The sequence below is a fragment of the Trichosurus vulpecula genome, chromosome 3 (assembly GCF_011100635.1).
Source record: "Trichosurus vulpecula isolate mTriVul1 chromosome 3, mTriVul1.pri, whole genome shotgun sequence".
NCBI lineage: Eukaryota > Metazoa > Chordata > Mammalia > Diprotodontia > Phalangeridae > Trichosurus > Trichosurus vulpecula.
This window is the reverse complement of record NC_050575.1, coordinates 179516897-179534004: the sequence shown is the minus strand read 5'-3', so window position 1 is coordinate 179534004 and position 17108 is coordinate 179516897. Positions and strand designations below refer to the sequence as shown.

At 43.6% G+C, this 17108-nt stretch overlaps 1 protein-coding gene across 1 annotated transcript; it reads left to right on the top strand.

Moving 5' to 3' along the window:
* Positions 1 to 7896: 7896 nt before the first annotated feature.
* On the top strand, positions 7897 to 14744 carry PPDPF (pancreatic progenitor cell differentiation and proliferation factor). Its single transcript, XM_036752878.1, has 5 exons — positions 7897 to 8076; positions 12599 to 12683; positions 13429 to 13506; positions 13822 to 13918; positions 14304 to 14744. Exons 2-5 carry the CDS (start codon positions 12629 to 12631, stop codon positions 14416 to 14418), a joined length of 345 nt encoding a protein of 114 aa, XP_036608773.1. The 5' UTR covers positions 7897 to 8076; positions 12599 to 12628; the 3' UTR covers positions 14419 to 14744.
* The last annotated feature ends 2364 nt before the right edge of the window (positions 14745 to 17108 follow it).

Genomic DNA, 17108 nt, shown 5'->3' with positions numbered 1-17108 from the left:
GCCCAAAAACAGACACACAAATGCACTGTTGGTGGAGTTATGAGTAGGTTCGGCCACTCGGAAAGCAATTTGGAACTATACACAGAAAGTTACTAACCTGTGTGTACCCTCTGACTTAGAGATGCCTATGCCTGAAAGAGAAAAAGGACCCATATGTACAAAAATATTTATAGTTGATTTTTCTGTCATAGCAAATAACTGGAAACTGGGGTAGGGGGGTGCCAATCAATTGGGGAATAAGTAAATAAATTATGGTATATGAATGTAATGGAAAACTATTGCACTGTAAGAAATGGCAAAAGGAAGAGTTTAAGAAAAATGTGTACTTATATATGAACTCATGCAGAATGAAGTAAGCAAAATGAGGACAATTTATATAGTAGCAAGAAAATTCTAAAGAAAAACAATTTTGAAAAGTTTAAGAACTCTGATCAACGCAATGACCTACTATAATTCCGAAGAACCAATGATGAACCATGCTACTCACCTTCTGGCAGAGAGATGGTGGGCTGACATTGCAGAATAAGACATACATTTTCTGATGAATTTGAAATACTACCTTCCCTGTGGATTGTAATAGTAGTTATAATTTACCGAATTCTGTTTTAATCATTATATTAATATGTGCTATGTTTCTTTTGCAATCAGCATTATTTTTTATATGTAAGAATATTATCTAGCCCATACACTATTCTACCTTGTGATGCATCCTCTTGTCTTATGAGCCATAATGTAATTTATGACAATGAGATTGTCCCCAGGATGATTGGTAGGGGAGTTAATGAGGTAAGGAATGTGAGAAAAAGGACCCCCTCTTCACCAGAGCCAGCCTCCCCTGGAACCAACCTAATCCATACCTCATAGCTGGTACAGAATAGGGAGGTGCAAATACCCCAGTCCCTGTGGGCTCAGTTGAACAATGCCTCTAAAGGCACAAGTTGCAGAGAAGATGCTGACTTGCACAGAAGTGGAAGTTCCTTGCTGGGACCTCTCTATATAGATAAAATCATAAATCTAGTCCAAGTGTTAGAGATGTTAGACCCACTTTGCAGACAAGGAAACTAAGGTTAAGAGAGGTTAAAAGCCTGGCCTAGGGTTACAAAGCTAATAAGCATTTGAAGTAGAATTTGAAAGAAACTCTACCTGATTTCCAAATCCAGCATTCTATCCACCATTGCATAATGCCTATCATTAGAAAATCTCTAAAATGTACCAGGATTATACTGAAGGATACCTATTTCCACCTCAGAAATCAGAAAATGCCATAAGTCAGGGCTTGAGTTATTCTTCTGTTGATTGTCTAGATTAAACTTGATGGAGAAATGTTAATAATGCAGGTTAAACTTTAAAGTGTGTCATTTAGTACATTCCCTTCCCCCCACCTGAGAACCAATTGTTAAACATTTGCTTAAGAGAAAACAAAGAAATAATGATAATTATATTTACATGGCCTTTTTCATACTCTATTTATTTGGTATTTTATTTTTTCCCAAATTACATGTAAAAACAATTTTTAACATTAATTTTTTTTTAATTTTGAGTTCCAAATCCTCTCCCTCCCTCCTCTCCTCCTTCATTGAGAGGACAAGCAGTTTAATATAAGTTATGCATATGCAGTCATGCAAAACATTTTCACATTAGTCATGTTGTGAAAGAAAACTCAGACAAAAAAAAACAAAACAAGAAAAATAAAGTTTAAAAAATAGTATGCTTCAATCTGCATTCAGACTCCATCAGTTCTTTCTCTAGGGATGCATAACATTTTTCATTGTAAGTCCCTCGGAATTGTGTTGAATCACTGTATTGCTAAGTCATTCACAGTTGATCATCACAGAATTGCTGTTACTGTATACAATGTTCTCCTGGTTCTGTTCATTTCACTTTGCATCAGTTCATGTAAGTCTTCCCAGGTTTTTCTGAAGACAACCTGCTTATCATTTCTCATAGCACAATAATATTCAATCACAATCCTATAATACGACTTGTTCAGCTATTATCACTCAGATTGAGATGTAGCATGGGTCCTATGATAGCCCTAGAACTTTACAGTACCATATATAGGACCCTAGGATCATGGATTTAGAACTGGAAGACACCCTAGAAGCAATTTAGTTCAAATTTCTCATTTTGCAGTTGAGAAAGCTGAGGCCTGCAGAGGCTAAGAAACTTGACCAAGGTCACACAGGCTCTAAGCGGTAGATTTGGGATTTGAACCAAGACTTTTTGACACCATCTGGGACTCATTGTACTATTCCACTTTACCTCCACATGATAATTGTCTAATAAAAATGCAGTGAGCAGTAGTTTAGGTTTGGCCATGATGCCCAACCCTAGTAATGTAGTTTTCATTGTTCAGTCATTTTTAGTTGTGTTCAACTCTTTGTAACCCCATTTGGGGCTTTCTTGGCAAAGACACTGAAATGGTTTGCCATTTCCTTCTGCAGTCATTTTACAGATAAGAAAACTGAGGCAAACAGGGTAAAGTGACTTGCCCAGGGTCACACAGCTAGTAAGCATCTGAGGCCAAATTTGAATTCATGAAGATGATGTAGAAGGGTGTCCTTGTTGCCTTCCCTAACTGGGGTAGTCACTGCCACCCTTCCATCCTAACAAAAATCCATCTAATGCCTACAATGTCTAGAACCATACTGCAAAAGCAAGAAATCTCACTTATGTTGACAAATAGCAATGGAAAAATTGAGTTCAGAAGGTCAACAGCTGCCCTGCCACCATGGAATGCTTCCAACTTTCCAGATAGAGTTTATTTTTATTTTGGATTTATCATCAACGCTCTATAGAAAAGAAGATTAGCAATATGCAACATAAATGGAAAATCCCATCTGGATTTGAAAAAATTGAGGAGAAAGCAAAGGACATGTTACTAACAAGGTGGGAAAGACAGGAGGGAGGGAGAGGCACGTCCAAAATAAATGGAAGCCCAACATCCTTCCTACACAAGCCTTAATGAATAGTGGCCCTGTGGATATATCTTCCCTTCCTCCAAGTCCCTAGAACAGTAAATGTTAACAAATCTATGATAAGGTTTTTTTGGTTTTTGCTTCTTCTGCCTGATAATTTGTTGCTCAATAACTTGTTACTTCATAGCCTTTGGCCAGAAAGAACAGGGTGTCTCAGAGCAGCCAGCTGAATGTCACTCCCAAGGAGACATCTTAGCTTCCTACAGGAGGAAAACCTTAAAGCAAGGTGGGGAATCTGTGGCCTCCAGGCCACATGTGGCCTTTTTGGTCCTCCGGTATGGCCTTTTCATTGAGTCCAAATTTTACAGAACAAATCCTTTTAATGTGGCGATTAGCCCTGTGAAGTTTGGATTCAGTCAAAGGGCCGCACTTTGAAGGCCTAGAAGGCCACGTGTGGCCTTGAGGCCACAGGTTCCCCACCCCTGCTTTAAGGGAACAAGGTCTTCCAGGCTGGGGGCAGAGTTTCCCCCAACTATGAGTCTCCTTGATTACCAAATGGCTCAGAAATGCTGTAGAATCCCTTTCTACCTGAAAGAGAGAAGCAAGGGTGACAGCAAGCTCTCTTTGTTGGCCAGCCTTGCCAGTGCCATTCTCTATCTCCTTTCTGCATTCTGTTTACTCTGTTTTCCCCTCTGGTTTTTTTTTTCCTTCCTTCCTCCTTTTTTTTTTCTTGTGAGTGACAATTGTTTCATTCTGAGTCTAGTACAGTGTCTGGCACATAGTAGTTCAATGAATTCCTCTTGGTTCATTGCTTGATCATATTGCCTTATTCTATCAACCCTACAAAATCTGTAGGGTTATTTATCTTTTCTCGGATGATAATGATAAAGATGATGATAATAACTGAAATTTATATACTGTTTTAATGATTACAGAGATCTTCACATATATAAATTCATTTGATCCTCACTACAACCTGTGAGGTAATTATTACAGGTATCATCTACTTACCTACCTATAATTGTTGCAGGTATTATCCCTATTTTACTTTCCTATCTACATTTCACAGGTAGGTAGGTGGGTGTGTGAGTAGGTGGTGCAGTGGATAGGGGGCTGAGCCTGAAGTCAGGAAGACCTGTCTTCCTGAACTCAAATCTTACTTCAGATACTTACTAGCAGTGTGACCCTGGGCAAGCCACTCATGTTTGCCTCAGTTCCTCATCTGTAAAATGAGCTGGAGAAGGAAATAGCAAATCACTCCAGTGTCTTTGCCAAGAAGCCCCAAATGGGGTCACAAAGGGTTAGACAGGACTGAAACAACTAAACAACAACAATAAAGGTAGGTAAGTAAGTAACAAGCATTTAAGTATTTACTATGTGCCAGGCACCGTGCTAAGCACTAAAGATACAAATACAAGCAAAAAGAAAGATAATCCCTGTCCTTGAGAAGCTTACATTCTAATGAAGAAAAGAATATGGTGGAACAATCCTTGGAGTCAAAAACATAGGTAGGAGGTGTGGAACATTTTATAGCATTTTATATCATTTTTGTCATTTCAATCAAGAGCCTGGACGTGGGCTTCCTTGTTCTCTAAAGTTTGCTCAGAGAATATCTTTTCTCTGTCAACAAGGACCGGCTGACCTAAGAACATTCTTTTCCCTGTTAACCATTAAGGGATGAGCCCCTAATCCTGAGAGACTACCTCGCTTAATATTGTACAGGCATATACTATGGAATGTTAATGAAACACAGAAACGCTGGGTTGTAGTTGCAACTGACCCTTGTCAACACTCTTATCTTATTGTATTTACAAATCTATTCCATTAAGGAAAATCCTCTTCTTGTATCATGGTTAAACATACATGGGGATCATAAAAGTGAGGTAACAGAGACTTCTGAGTCTGCTAAAAATAATGTATATAAGTTTTCTCATTCATTTGTCAGTCAGATTCAGGTCTGACTCCATGCATTCATGTATCCGCTAAGTTTAAAGGGAATGAATAAATAAATAAGCAATATGAATTTTTTTTTCTATCACCTAGCCTGTTGTTTCCTTCAACCAAATTTTCAGGCTTAACAGAGGGGAATGAAACATAGCTAACCATGCTCCCCAAAATGGAAGCCCTGAAAAGAATGCACTAATGGGGGGGGGGGTAGCATGATGGAAGGATATTGCAGGGTGAGAAAGCCCCAGGTGATGAGAGAAGTCTAGGGTTAATCATAGGGGTAAAGTTGTTAGAATCAGAAAAACAGCCAGACAGGGAATGAAACATGGCTGACCTGTACCTTATCCCCAAAATGGAGGTCCCAAAAGGGACCATCATCAAAACAATTTGACAATGATTTTTAAATAGAAGTTGATTAGTGGACCAAATTAGGTATATAACATACAGAAGCAAATGGACTTAGTAGTCTAGTATTCTATAAATCCAAAGACCCAAGATACTGAGGCAAGGATTCGCTATCTGATAAAAAATAAAAACAAAAAACTGGACAACAATCTGACAGAAATTAGATTTAGACCAAAACTTCCCATCATGTACCAAGATAAACTGAAAATGGATATCTGACCTAGATACAAAATGTCACATCAAAACAAGTTAGAGGGACAAGAAAATAATACCTTTCAGGTCATTGATAGAGGAAGAGTTCATGACCTAAAAAACGAATAGAGAAGACCACAGAAAAAAACGGGCAATTTGGATTACATAAAATGTAAATGTTTTTTACACAAATAAATCCGAAGCAGCTAAAATTAAAATGGAAGCAGTGAATTGGGAGGAAAAAAATCTTTACAGCATGTTTCTCTGAAAAAAAGCCTTATTTCCAAGGTATATATGGAGCCAATTCAAATTTATAAAAACAAAAGTTATTTCCCAATTGATAAATGGTCAAAGGATATGAAGAGGGAAGACATACAAGCTATCTAAAGCTATATGAAAAAATATTCCAATTCACTAACAATTATAGAAATGGAAATTATAGCAACTCTACAATTCTACTTCACATGCAGCAGGTTGGAAAAACTGACAAAAAAAGAAAAATGGCAAATGTTGGAGGAGTTTGGGTAAAACACGCATAAAGCTCCACATTTGGTGGCTCTGTGACCTAGCTGTACTAGAAAGCAATTTGGAACTAGCTCAAAAAGTCACTAAGTTGTACATACCCTTTGAACAGTGATATTGCTACTAGGCAGACATCTCAAGGAGATCAAAGAAAGAGATCAAACGTCCTATTTGTACAAAAATGTTTATGGCAGCTTGTTTTGTAGTGGCAAATTAGCAACTAAGGAGATGCCCATCAATTGAGGAATGGCTGAAAAAAATATGATACATAAATTAATGGAATACTATTGTTCTGTAAGAAATGATGAAAGAGACAGCTGCAAAGAGAACCTAGGAAGAGCTGTATGAATTCATGCAGAATGCAATGAACAGAAACAGGACAATAATTTATAATTATAGCAATAACATTGTAAAAAAAAACAGTTTTAAAAAACTGAAGACTGATCATAAAGGACTGATGATGAAGAATGCTACCCACCTCTTCGTGGAGATGTGGTGGACTAGTATAAAGAATGAGATCTTTTGTTTTGTTTTTTAACAAGGCCAATGTGGGAATTTGGGGGATGGGATTTTTCTCTTTTTTTCAGTAGGGGAAGGGAGAGAGAGAAAATTAGATGCTTGATAATTGGGGAAAAAAAATAAAATTAAGTTTAGAAAAGATAAAATCTTACTCCTGTAATATATACCCGTTACTTCCTTCTATGTCTAAGCAGAAAAAAAAGTACACTCTTCTATATGACAGCCTTTCATACACTTGAATACAGAAATAACATTCTCCCTAGTTTTTCTCCAGGCTAAATGTTCTCCTGTCAGTCAGTCCCCAGAGTCCCTAACCTTTGTTATACAACTTCAGAACCCATGTCGTGCCCCACCCAAGACAGTCTGTTCAGAAATCTTTTATGGGTTCCGAATGAATTGGAATAACCAGCCCCCTCCCCAACACCTTTATTTCCCTGCCTCTCCTCAGACTGTTGGGGAATTTACCAAATCCCTGTTGGAGCCCCTAGTTTCCTTGCTCTTTCTCCTTCCTAAGCCCCTGCTTCTCCTTGGCCCGGTCAATCAGCTTCCCTGAAGCTTGTGGCCCTGGTAGTGTTGCATTCTTCACTTTCAGAGCCACTAGAGCACTGGGAGGTCAGAGCTAGCCTGGCCTCATACCTAGTACAAGGAGGTATAGGAACATATCAGTACACTGGATGAGGAAGTCTGCTGCTGGAAGAAGGAATTGGAGGACTAGGATAATAGGCAACTTGCCCTTCAATTCCCGACAGATTCCACCTGACAGATCCTCAGATCCCCTCACCTCCAAAACCAAGATAGCACAGGCTACTTCATTTTAAACAAAGTGCTTTAGTAAAACTACATTTTTTGAAGTGGGGGGGGGGGGGGTGAGATAAAGACTCTGTCCCTACTAAACTGTGCTACACACACACACACACACACCCGCTCAGGGAACTTCGGTTACACACACACACACACACCCTACAGACATATACGTACAATGTACACACTAGGAAGCAAAGTTGGGGAGGGGCCCCCAAAAGTATCAGCTTCCGGCTCCTCCAGGAAGCTTCAAGGGCTAGCTAGGAAGGAGGAAGCCAGAAGACTGAGTCTTTCTCTAAGAGCTCTTTAGATTAAGGATAGATTTGGACCACATCTTTTTATCCCCAGCTTCGTCCCAGTAGCTCAAATGCCTCGGGGTGCACGAAAGAGGGGTGAAAGTCTTGTCCTCTCCGCACCTCTGCCAACAAAAGCGCTCAGGTCCCTCATTCACCCAGAGGAGAGTTCATCTGAGCCTCAACTGGGGCGGGGGAGGGGAAGCGGAGTCCAGGGTTCGCTACTCCCACCTCCAATGACGAGAGCCTTCCCCCCCCCCCCCCCCGCCCCTCTCGCCATCCTATATAAGTCTCTGCCCGGCCCTTCGAGAGTCAAACCCAAAGAACCCTCGCATTTTCGTTGCCGTGGAGTATCCTCCCGTAATCTCCTTTACAAATGGGCTCTGTGGCCTAGCGCCCCCTTCCCCCGAGCCAGGTCACCCGTGATCGTCCGCCGCAGCCCACTGCCTGACAGGGGCTGCTCGGGAGCCGCCACTAAGGTAAGCAGGCTGAGGCTGAGAGGAGAGCCCGATGCAGCCCTCTTTTGGAGGCTGGGCCCCGTCCCTCACTCTTAGCTGCCCTGTGCTTTGAGTCCGTAGCCGAAGGCTAGGGGGTAGACCAGGAGGGAAGGAGAGGAGACCCCACCCTCGCAGAGCAAAGTCCAGACTCCATTTTAAAGACTGTGCAAGAAGACTAGCAAAGGAGCTAGGGTACTAGGATTTATTTGTATTAGGCAGTTCCAGGCCAGAGATACATGCGGAAGGGCAATGCGAGTGGAAGGAGCACAGCGTAGAGAAGACTTTGGGTTCCGGTTCTGGCTCTGCTCCTTACTACCTCTGGCAAGTCGCTTAGCTCTCTTGCATATCTCCCAGCTGGTCACTCAGTTTCCCTTATCTGTAAATTGAAAGGGATGCACTCCAGAAGATCTCTTAAATCCTATTACTCTAAATCTTACTACTAGAAAATACAACAATACTAGTAAAAGTCCCAAATAACTATTTGCATTTTAAAAAAAGGAACCCTCAAGGTTCCTGGATGGCAGAGTTCTCAGGAAAGGCTAATTTGAAGAACTTTGGGGTATTGGCTGAGCATAATAAAGTTTAATCGAGGTGAAAGGGGCCTTAGAGACTGTCTAGTTAAACCTTTCATTTTATAGATAAGGAAAATGGGACCAGAAAGGGTCACATTTGACTTATCGATGAAAACATATTTAAATGTATTCTGTACTAGCTATTGGAGTTTAAAAGGCAAAACTCCCTACTGCCTACGGAGCTTCCATTCTATCCAGGAAAGCCCATGCACACATTTAAGTAAATGCAAAGTAACTTCTTGGGGGTTGGTGGGAGGACTGCGAAGGCGCACTAAACCTTGTGGTAAATGGGAACTTCGAAGTATTAAAGAATGTCTGAGTTTAGGCTTTGAGGCCAGATTCTCAAGTGTGAAGGTCCAACCCACTCTTTGGTTACCCCACTCTACTTCCCAGGGAAGATGAATTAAGACCCCACTGACAGAGTCCTAAAATGAGGCATCCTGAGAAATCAACATCCTTCAAAGATTTCGGAGATCTTAGAAACAGGAAGGGTGCTTCAGTCACCTCTTGGCAAGGCACTGGGCGGTAATTGAGCTCTTTCCAAGGTGGCGTGGCTTACTGTAATTAGCTGGTTTCGGCAGTCTTCACTGTTGTGCTTGGGGTCTAGGGTTGATATGTGTTGTCACCTAAAAGGATTTAGATTAGGAACCCTTTGGGAAAAAATAATATAAACCACTTCCTCTTATACTAATATTCCCTTCTGCCCTCCCCCCACCACTTCCCTCCGGGATCGCTACCTTTTTATGTCCCTCCTACCTCCCGTATGTTTGTCTATCTTCCTAGCCATTTCCCAAGCTTTGTTAAGCTTTGTTTGCCTTCCTTCAGGGTGGAGAGGGAACAGTCATTTCGTCCCACCCAGGATCCCTGTAGGGCACGGGAAGTGAGTGCCCTACCCTTCCTCACCCACTGCACATGTTGAGGCAAGCCTAGCCCTTTCTTTGTACACCCCCAACTGCCTTGTTCGCCATTTCTAGGTACTCTTCGAGAAAGCGGGGAACGTTGAATGCATCTAGGTTTTCTCAAACAACCAGCCCTGTTGGCCCTCGTGGCAACCTCAGGAATTCCGTTCGTTCAGAGCTGCTTCCCAAATATGGCCATTAGAAGGGACCTCACCCGTGTACTGACTTCAGTTGACTGGATCAAAGCTTTTTTAGGTCAAAATTTGCCCACGATCTCTGGAAGACAAACCTTCCCTGTTTCCACGTGGAGGTCTTAGTCCTTATCTAAAGCCACCACAACCAATTCAGGCAGAAACGGGGGTGGGGGAAGAGGCAAGAGAAAGGCCAGATGCCGGAAAAAGACCCAACACAGAGTGTTATCAGGGTCAGTTTTTGGGTACTGTATCCTGCCGTCCCCACCCCGCAATAAACACCTAGGGCATGTGGCCAGGCAGACCAGGACTGCCTGCAAAGTTGGAGGGGGTCGGTATACCTTAAATCCTAACCCTGGACGCTTTCCCCGATATGTGTGTACGATTAAGAGGCCAACCGGACCAAAGGATGGAACGACCTATCTTTTAAATCTGATCTATCCTACTATAAATTATATCTTTCTTGTTTAGCACAGCTTCCTTTGGTGGCGGCTGGGCGGGGCAAGCAGAGGTGGGGAGGCGGGCTCCTGCTCTGGAGAACAACAGCGCCTTCCCCTCCCTCCTCTGTACTGAGACTGATCCGGTTCCTTCCGGACCTTAGTTGCTCTGGGAGGGGACTGGAGGAGAGAGCTAGTTTAGACAGTGCACTACCGCCCCCACTCCGGCCCCGCATCCCTCCCCTCATTTGCTGTCAGTAGTTAGGGTTGGGATCTGGGAACTGGGAAAGCTTGGAACTGGACCTGCAGGTTTCTCCGAGCCAGTTTGAACCGGTTAGATGGAGTTCTGGGTGGGGTACCCCCCTCCCCCGCCCGCTGCTAAGGTTATGTAAGGCTGCGGGGGAGGAGCCCCAAACGGGATGGTGCAGATAATAGACAGTTGTCTGGAGGAATTAGGAAGAGGCAAGCTTGCCTGGGTTCACTGTGCGGAAAGCGCTGACCGCGGCAAAGAGGCCAAACAATGCTCTTCTGTTTTCTTGTGCAGGCCCTCTTTGTTGCTTGAGAACAGGCAGTTAGTAAGGCGAAAGCTCTCTCAATGTTGCTGTTCTGGGGTGTGTGTATGGGGAGGACGTTAGGATGTGAGAGAGGGCAGCTTAATACTATGAATGTTAAGCTTTGCCACCAAGTTCTGTGATGAAACAACTTAAGAAAGTAAGGCCCCCTCATGAGCGAGTTGGACTCTTAATGTCCACAAGGTCGCTGCTAGGGTTCTGTTTAACTAGCTAGGCAGCCATTATGCAGGGTTCTGTTCTGGACTATGCAAGTCTAATCAACAAGCATTTATTAAGCACTCACTATATGCCAAACACTGTACTAAACTCTGGAGATATAAATACAAACAAAAAGAAAGGTAGCCTTTGCCCACTATGAGTTTATATTCTGGGGGTGGAGGACAATGCATAAAAAGGAACTGAGAAGATGCCCTCCTCCCAACCTGGTGGCAGGTCCCAGGATAAAGGATGGCCTGGGCCCAGGGTGCGGAACCTGCAGCCTTGAGGCCACATGTAGCCTTCTAGGTCTTTGGGTACGGCCTTTTGACTGATTCCAAGTTTTACAGAACAAATAATTTTATTAAGGGAATTTATTTTGTGAAGTTTGGATTCAGTCAAAGGGCTGCCCTTGAGGACCTAGAGAGACACAGGTGGCTTCGAGGTGCAGGTTCCCCACCCCTGGTCTGGGCCTTCCCTAAAGTGGAAGTTCCAGGGAGAACTCTCCTTTGGGATAATGTTATGAAAAAGCTGCAGGGTGCTTTGGGATATTTTGATGAGGGACAGAACAGTTTTAGCCTGGGGATAAAGCATCAGGCAAGATTTCCTGGACGTTTGAAAACAACTTTGTAAACGCACTATCTGAACAAAAAATGAAAAATGTAAAGGTAACTCTACAATCTGGTGCATGTGACCTTCACGTAATCTAATCAAATTTGGAAAGGTGTTCAGTTATTTTGAGATCACCCTGTAGTTGATACAGGTCCAGGCAAAAGTTCTTGAACTGGGGTGCTATCAAGTTAATAGAAAGGAGTAGACAGATGGGAGAAATACCAGCAAAGATGCCTTGATAGAGCTAGGCAGTTTGGGGGTGGAGAAAAGAGTCAAAGATGACTGGGCCAGAAGCCTAGCTTACTGGGATGATGGTGATGCCATGATTGTTTAGAGAAATACTGAGAACTCAACTTGCAGTGCAAGTAATCATTTCTCTGAGAACACCTCCTTTGCCAGTACTCTAGGAAAGTCTCCTAAAAGCCACCCCAGTTTTCTCATTTCCAAGAGGATTTAGTGACACAAACATAGATCTTCGTAATTTTTTAACACTCTGGAATTAACAAGCAAGGTAGAAGGGGAATAGACTATAATTTCTCCAAAAAGCATTATTATCTCGTGGCGTTGGGATATACTTAAAGACCTATGGGGGCAGCTAGGTGGCAAAGTGAATAAAGAACTGTCCCGGAGTCAGGAGGACCTAAGTTCAAATCTGGCCTCAGACTCTTGACACTTACTAGCAGTATGATGTTGGGCAAGTCATTTAATCCCATTGCCTCAACTACCCCCTCCAAAAAAACCAACAAAAAACCTAGGAGGGTGAGGGAGGCCAGAGTGCCCAAGGTCTAGCCCATGATGTCATAGCCATTGTCTTAGAAACTTCTGAAAGTAGATGGAAATTCTCCAGCTACCTTGAGGAATACCTCCTTGAGGAAAGTGTTGGGAGCCATGTGATAATATCTAACCTCTTTGGAGCTGCAGGCTCCACAGTGCTAGGTCATTAGAGGAGGAATGATTGCAACCTGGTGACATTACTTATGGGGTGAGCCAAAGTGCATCTGAAAATGTTAACTGTCTCCCCTGCAGGTTTACATCATCATAAGAAGAACAAGCAACATGGCAGCAATCCCATCCAGCGGTTCACTTGTAGCAACCCATGACTACTACCGAAGTAAGGCCTCCCTGGCGCATCAAGCCCTAGGCTGGCTAGAACTCCAGGGTCCAGTGTGCCTGTGGGCACTCAGCTACCTGATGCTCTGCAGGAGGACTGGGGATTTCTGTTGGCTCTTTTAAAAATCCATTATGAAAAAACAACATATAGACCCTAGCTATAAATTGAACTCAACCCGGTGAAAAGATGTCAGGGTGTGCAGCAGAGTGTAAGTGGAGAGACCACTGGACTTGAGGCAGAAGACCCACGCAGGTTGGAGTCCTGGCTCCACCACTTAGTACCTGTGTGACCTTGGGCAAGTCACTTCACCATTCTGAGCCTCCGTTTTCTCATCTGTAAAATAGGTGTAATCCTGCTTATAATACCTACATGACAAAGTTGTTGGAAGAAAGCACTTGGTGTGCCCTCTTTTAACTCCTAGAGTATACCCCCTAACTCTTATCCAGTGGTCCGGAAGGCGTACACTTAGCCAATAGTGAACAGCCTTACTGAACTTTACAATTGACACCACTTTGATGTGAGAGTTATTAACTATGCAGCTGGAGCCCTGATTTGATATAGATAAAAAATGAGACATAGTAAATTGTTGATCTACTGGAAGAGGGCTCCTTGGGCCTCAGTGGAAGTGGCAAAATTCTGGGGTTTGGGGGGACCTTGAGGAGTCACCCCAAAGAACCCAGAGGGGGCTGAAGACTATCTGTATTCCTAGGAAGGAGGCACTAGTGACACAGTGTTTCCTTCCCAGGGCGTCTGGGTTCCACTTCCAGCAACAGCTCCTGTGGAAGTGCTGAGTACTCTGGGGAAGTGATCCCCCACCATCCTGGTGAGTATGGCACCATTATTAACTCTTCTTAGGAACATGCCGTCCCTCTAGGTATTCTAAGCAAATTATAACATTAGCCTCGCTAAGAAGCAAATAGTAGTCAAGTGAGAGGAGGGTGAACAAGAGCTCCTAATACTGAAATCTTAATTTTAGTTTTTAATTTTAATACTCCTAAATTTGCTAGCAGCCAGGGATAGGCAGAAGTGCTGGAAGCATCTGACATGAATGAAAAGGACAGTTGATACTACAGGGCAGCAGATTGGTAACTACTCTGAGATGCTCCCAAGATGAATGACTTTGTCTTGGACATTCTAGGTCTTCCCAAATCAGACCCGGGCCACTGGTGGGCAAGCTTCTTCTTCGGGAAGTCGAGTCATCCGTTCATGACAACTGTATTGGAATCCCCAGAGCAGTAAGTGAGCCTCTAATTGGAGGTAGCTGTGTATTGGGCTGAGAGTGAGGGCTGAAAAAGTTGAGTGGGACTTGGGAAAAATAATGTGGTTTGTACAACCTAACCCTACCCTCCCTCCACCCACCCATCCCACCCCCCACCCCCCAAAAAAATCCTGATTCCTAGCCTGCCATTAGTTTACCTGTTCGTAACTGCAATGGAGTGAGAATTTATTACAGCATTAAATATAGGAAAGATGAGCTGGGACAGGCTGGAAATTGGGGGTGGGAAGTCGGGAAGTGGTAGAAAAGGGCTTCTAACCCCCAGCATCTCCTGAGGTGCTGGTGCTTTCTGTAGCATTGAAATTTATTGATGTTTGCCTTTCCCTCTGATACTTTACTTGCAGCTCAGGAACTTTCCAGGTTGCTCATGGCACGATCACCTGTGACCTGGCTCAGGAGGCCATGAGGAAGCGGCATGTCAGCGAGCCCAGCAAGACCAACACTGGGCCTTCTGCATGAGCAGCAGCACCCTCCTTGCTGCTCCCTCGCTTCTGAAGTGTGCTAGGCATCAGAGCCCATTTCCCCCTCCCCTCCCCCCCTTCCCTCTCCCACCTATTCCCTTAGAATAGATAGGCTGCTTAAGTGTAGAAGTAGTTGTGTTGTGTGTGTGGTTTTTTTTTAAAAAGGAAAACAAAAGCAAAACACCAAAAAACAAGTAAAAGAAGCCACACTGTTATTATTTGTTTTTTTTTACTATCTGAATCACCTATGTGCTTTTCAGCAACCTCAGTAACTTGTTCACTTTGTACTCAACAGAAACTAATAAACTTTGAGCAGCCTTTTAATAGTGTGTGCCTTAATGGAGCACTTTTCCTCTCTTTTGGCTTGGGCCATTCCTTCTCTTGGTAGCACCTCTAATCACCTATTTGTAACCTGGCAACTAGGCCAATTAGAAATCCACAATTTCTTTTAAAGGACACTTCCCATAGTCGGAAAGAACTTGCTACAGGTGGTTAAGCAGGAAGCAATTAGCAAGAGAGAAGTGGAATGATCAGGATAGAAGAGAAAAAATCAGAGGATGGTCTTATCCGAAAACCCAAGGGATATTTATATTTGATGCTTTTCTGGGCTTGGGTCTGTATTCTGAGGGATGCTCAGTGGGGCATCTTGTGTTGCCCGTGCCCCTCTTTTTACATTTAAGATTTTCCTTCTGTCTGTTGTATTCTTAACCCCAGACCTCCCTCAGAATCCCACCATCCTAAGGCAAAGAATCCAAGGGCCAAGCCGTCTGCTATATATCCCTCAAGAAAGACTAGAAAGATAAAGTCCCCCAAACATAATGTCTGAGTGGTTGAGTTGGGTATGGAGAAGAGAGCATATGCCAAGGGAACTGCTATGTACCATAGCCCCTCTACCATAGAAGACACTAGTTCTTAGAGACCCTCTGGGAACCAAGGCCAGCCAAAAATGAGCTGAGAGTTTCTTTCATATCTGAGGCTATAATTGCCAGAGTCCCAGCTTTGACCTCCTTACCCTGCCTCACCCCAGCTGTAGGACAAAGGGTTAATTCCTAAATGAATTGTCAAGAATGCTTATTTGTGTGCATTACTGAAAGAGGATATTCATGTTAAGTCCCATCCTCAATTACTAGCTGAACGCTAAGCACTTTGAACGTTTAATCCTCACAAAAACCCTGGCAGGTATTGGGGAAACAGGAAAACAGGTTAAGCGACTTGTCTAGGGTCTACATGGCTAGTAAGGGCCCAGATTTGAACTGGGGTCTACCTGACTCTACATCCAGCACTCTACCCAATATGCCACCAGCTGCAACATAAGCTAGGATGGTCAAATCCTTGTGGCAGGTCTGTCAACCTTCCCGTTCTCCCATTCCCCCTTCCTGTGTAGTGCTAACAACTAACTACTTCTAATTTAGCAGGTATAGTTAGGCACTGACTTGGGTAAACACCTGGAAGTCTGGAATTATGCAAAAGATGGATGAACAAGGAAAGGTTGCTGGTTTATTCAAATTATGAAATGATTTGTTCGTCATCAAATTCCCTAATGCATTGAAAGCATGATTTGATTTGTAGTGTTGTCAGAACCTGTGTGAGTACACCCTGGGGTATAAATCAGCCTTGAAAGCACCTGCTGTCCTTCTCAGGCAGGCAGGTAGGTTAGGGAAGAATTCTTCCCAAGAGGGAGTTTTCTGGACTCGCTCTCCCTCATTCCTAATCCACTTCCCCTGGCACTCAGGGCTGTTAACCCAGGTATTGCCAAGTCCCCTTAAAAGTTCATGCGGTTCTGAACGCTAAGACTTGGGGCTCTCCTTCTGGCTCTTAACATCGATTAGCTGTGTGATCCTGGGCAAGTCACTCACCCTCTCGGCTCAAGTTTCCCATTAAAAATGAAGTAGTGGGACTAAATGATCTCTAGGGTCACTCCTGCTTTAAAACCATGATTCTATAACCATCCTGTAGTGAAGGGACAGAGAGTAGATGTTAGTCATAGCTACAATGATCAGGAAAGCTTGCTGTCCTGTCCTGGGGACTGGCATTGCCTCATCCTCACCATCAGGTTGCAGGTCTGCCCTCAGTCAAACATGTCCTAGGGCAGAAGAGCAGATGGCTCCTTTTAAACCTAAACTCAGCTTCTGCTCGTAAATAGCCATTGTTAAATTGGGACCAGGTGGTGTCTTGGTCAGCATTGGTCCCTGGGACCTGCATGGGGACTGCTCTCCCTGCCCAGCCAACTGCCCTTGACTGTGTCCAGTATTCCATAAAGTATGATTGACCCAGTTCATTTTACAGTCTTTCTTTACCCTGGCACGAGCAAAGATCAAGGGCCTCTGATTGTGGAGCAAGTCACCAGCAGGGCCTGCCAACCAACTTAGTTGTCTGGCAGAGAGGGCACAGGTAGGAAAATGACTAGGATGTGCTCCCGATTATAACCTGCATGGGGATTTGGGAGGAAGAGAAGGGTTCCGCATAAACAACTAGCCTCAGCACCCCACAGTGGTGAGGTTTAATATGGAGGAAACCAGGAAGCTTATATTTTCATGGCCAATGTGCCGTTTGAACCAATTCTCCCACTTGCACTAGTGGAATAAAAGAGTAGTTGGGCTATAGTGGACATAGTGCTTGGACCCAGATTTAGGATTCCAGATACGAAGGGCCAACATGGCTGCAAACATTTCAAACAAACTACTCAGA